At 28.6% G+C, this 3,800-nt stretch overlaps 1 protein-coding gene across 1 annotated transcript; it reads left to right on the top strand.

Annotated features, from left to right (window-relative positions):
• The first annotated feature begins 207 nt into the window (after positions 1 to 207).
• LOC130976249 (1-aminocyclopropane-1-carboxylate oxidase-like) lies at positions 208 to 2,248 on the top strand. Its single transcript, XM_057901054.1, has 4 exons — positions 208 to 435; positions 527 to 753; positions 955 to 1,288; positions 1,779 to 2,248. The coding sequence occupies exons 1-4, from the start codon at positions 328 to 330 to the stop codon at positions 2,073 to 2,075; spliced, it is 966 nt and encodes a 321-aa protein (XP_057757037.1). The 5' UTR covers positions 208 to 327; the 3' UTR covers positions 2,076 to 2,248.
• Positions 2,249 to 3,800: the final 1,552 nt, after the last annotated feature.

Below are 3,800 nucleotides of genomic sequence, written 5' to 3' on the forward strand. Positions count from 1 at the left end.
ATATTTTAAATAATAAATCTGATATTCTGATTTATGTCCTCCGCAACTTAATTAAACACATCATACTCCAACAACATTACAAAATACTATTTTTTTCCCACTATGAAAACTAAAAAATGGTATGATAATGACATCATTAAAAAAAGTAATTTGGAATAATTAAAAAAAAATCTTATTAAATATTGTTAATAATTTTTCCGTCCATGGTTGTTAGGGGCTCCTAGAAGTTGAAGAAGGCCTATAAATTGCACTTTGGAGAACCACTCAAATACGCATAACTTGTAGTGAGAGACCAGATAAACCTAAAGAGAAAAAACCAACACAAGAATGGCAGAGAACTTTCCCATTGTTGACATGTCAAAGCTTAACACCGAAGAGAGAGCATCAGCCATGGAGATGATCAAAGATGCTTGTGAGAACTGGGGTTTCTTTGAGGTACATACATACAATAAAATGAAACTTTATTTTCTCTTTACATGTATATATTGTTTTGTGCTAATAATATTTTTTGTTTGTTTTTTTGAAGTTGATAAATCACCCAATATCCATTGAGTTGATGGACAAAGTGGAGAAGCTCACAAAAGAACACTACAAAAAGTGTATGGAGCTGAGGTTCAAAGAAATGGTGGCAAGCAAAGGCTTGGAGTCTGCTCAGTCTGAAATCAATGACTTAGATTGGGAAAGCACTTTCTTCTTGCGCCATCTTCCTACCTCCAACATTTCTGAGATCCCTGATCTTCCACAACATTATAGGTACTATTAAATTATTCTTCCACCTTAATCCATAATAACAATAAAGAAGTTTCATAACTTACAAATTTAGCCTAACAGAATACATAAATTCAATTATAATTTTAGTCTTTATTATCTTATCTTATCTTTACTTGTTCTAAATAAGACAAGTTATGTCTTTTTTGTTTGTTTCTCTAAAATCGTTAACCTCAACCTTATCAGAGAAGCAATGAAGGAGTTTGCAAAGGAACTAGAGAAACTGGCAGAGCTGCTTCTTGATTTGTTGTGTGAGAATCTTGGGCTTGAGAAAGGGTACCTGAAGAAGGTGTTCCATGGGTCAAAGGGCCCAAACTTTGGGACAAAAGTTAGTAACTACCCTCCATGCCCAAAGCCCGAGCTCATAAAGGGCCTTAGAGCCCACACAGATGCTGGGGGCATCATCCTTCTCTTCCAAGATGACAAAGTCAGTGGTCTTCAGCTTCTCAAAGATGACAAATGGATTGATGTCCCACCCATGCGCCACTCCATTGTCATCAACCTTGGAGATCAACTTGAGGTATTTTATTTATTTCTTTTTATGTTAATTAATCTCATACATACTTTAATCTCTTACTAACCAAAGATTATTCCAAAACTGAAATATTTGATAACAAAAAAATTAGTCAAAAATAGTCAGAACTATTTTTTTTTGTTTTTCTAGTATTATCGATTCTAAAAATATGTTATCCTTCTTATAGGACTTTGCTTCAGTTTGTTCCCTTAGTGGGATTCTTGTCTTCTTATATGAAATCAACACCAAAATTATTTTAACAAAAAGAAAAGACTCTCCTATATGTATCTATGCATATTAGCATATATATTTGTTTGTAAGTGCATTTTTAGAGATTGATACCAATTTATTGAAAGTTACACAATCATATATATATAGATTATTGTCAGCACATTAAATAGTGTATGTATTAGTTTAAATTAAAACGTTGCAATCAATTATAGACTTTGGTGTATTATTATTAATAATTTTGTTATTATATATATAATTATAAAAGGTGATAACGAATGGGAAGTACAAGAGTGTGATGCACCGAGTGATAGCTCAAACAGATGGAACAAGAATGTCATTAGCATCATTCTACAATCCAGGGAATGATGCTTTGATTTCTCCAGCACCTGCTTTGGTGAAGGAATTAGATGAGACAAGCCAAGTTTACCCAAAATTTGTTTTTGATGATTACATGAAGCTCTATGTTGGTCTCAAGTTCCAAGCTAAGGAGCCTAGGTTTGAAGCCATGAAGGCCATGGAAGCATCATCCAACCTTAGCTTGGGCCCCATTGCAACTGTCTGAAGAAGCAATATGGATTATGAAAGCATTTAATTATTGTGTGTGTTTAATTATGTGGATAATTAAACTGATGAGGCCTCTAAGTTTAATCACTGATTAGTGTCTGGAATGTTATAAACAATATCATAGTTTGAAACAAAAAAAATAAATAAAAGTGTTAGCTCAAGCTTAAAGTTTGTGAGTGTGATCAGTGATGTTTATTTGTTTGCGGTATTAGTGATGATGCAATCTTTTATTACTTAGTAATGATATAATAATAAGGTGAATTATTATTGTTCATTTACAATTAACTATTTGTGTCATGATTCCTCTTTAATTTGGCTTATTATGCTATGTTGTAAAAAATTATAAAAATTGTTATATGTATACTATTTTTGGTTATTAATATTAAAAGTAATCGATAAAAAATTAAAAATATAGAATGTATTTTTGGACTATAAAAAATTATACAAATAACAATATAATATTTTTTAAAAAAAATAATATTATTTGATTTGGACACATGAAAGTAAACACTTATCATTTTGAGAATAAAAGATAGTATTGTTTAACTTCAAAAATATTCTTTGTTGAAAAATTGCATAATAAGTATTAATGCACTAAATTCACATGACATGTCTATTAAACTTGGCATTCATAGAGTTATTAGCATTACCTCCAATACAATTATGGATAGACATCTGACAGGGAAGATAAGTAATATTTTTTTCTTATTTTATTGACAATGAGAATTGATATTTGAACTCTCAAATTCTTTAAAAATCTGAAATTTTAACCCTTAATTTTGATTCTTGAATTGAACGTCTTAGAAATCAAAATGCCAAAGACTAGGAGATATAGGGGGATAAAAATTGGAGTAATTAAAATGTTTTTCTAAGCCAAAAAAATTGAATATCCAAAATTCTAATAATAAAAATTATAAACTAACGTGATTTGATATTCATCAAATATTAAATTAGTTGGATAAAATTATTCAAAATATTGAATGAAATTATTCTATGAACTATCCATTGTACATAATTTTATGGAATAAACCCAATCTTAAATCTTTCGTTATTGATTTATTATTAAAAAATGCCAAAAGAAAATGAAAATTGCAGAAGATGATAGAGACAGAGAATATGTGAAAGCAAAGCAAGTGAGTGGTTGTCTAACAATAGAAGGGCTGACAAAACAGTTCTCTTCTCCATTTTGGCTCAACTCCATTATCAACTCGCTAGAAATTAAATAATAACAATAAACTTATTTGTATATTATAAAATGTAATTAATTAGTAACTATTTGAATACAATTTATTACCATTATATTTAAATTGGGGACTTTCTTTGTTTATTCTTCACTCATCCAATTTCTTTTAAATTTAATTTGGATACAACAATGTTTAAATGGGAACCAGCTGATTTTAAGTGGTACCCAAAACAAGAAGATTTTAAAAAAACCACATTAGTATACATATAATTAAAATAGATTTTGAAAAATATATATCGTATGCATTAATTTAGTTCTCGAAACATTATATATCTTATACTTATTTTTTAAAAAGTAATTTCTAGCCAATCTTTTTATAAATAATAAGGAGTTAGTTGTTCTTTATAATTTATTTAATAATTATTAGATAAATTTAATTGTATCATTATAATTAACCCTAATTATTTATTTAACCTGGGTTTTAAAAATAAATTATTCAATTATAATAATTTTTTTTACAAATTACAAAAGTTAAAAAAA

This window comes from Arachis stenosperma, chromosome 4, assembly GCF_014773155.1.
Source record: "Arachis stenosperma cultivar V10309 chromosome 4, arast.V10309.gnm1.PFL2, whole genome shotgun sequence".
Lineage (NCBI taxonomy): Eukaryota > Viridiplantae > Streptophyta > Magnoliopsida > Fabales > Fabaceae > Arachis > Arachis stenosperma.

Coding starts and splice junctions, on each gene's coding strand:
- LOC130976249 (XM_057901054.1), top strand. CDS start 328: ATGGCAGAGAACTTTCCCATTGTTGACATGTCAAAGCTTAACACCGAA. Junction 436..526: donor AGAACTGGGGTTTCTTTGAG/GTACATACATAC, acceptor GTTTTTTTGAAG/TTGATAAATCACCCAATATC. Junction 754..954: donor GATCTTCCACAACATTATAG/GTACTATTAAAT, acceptor CAACCTTATCAG/AGAAGCAATGAAGGAGTTTG.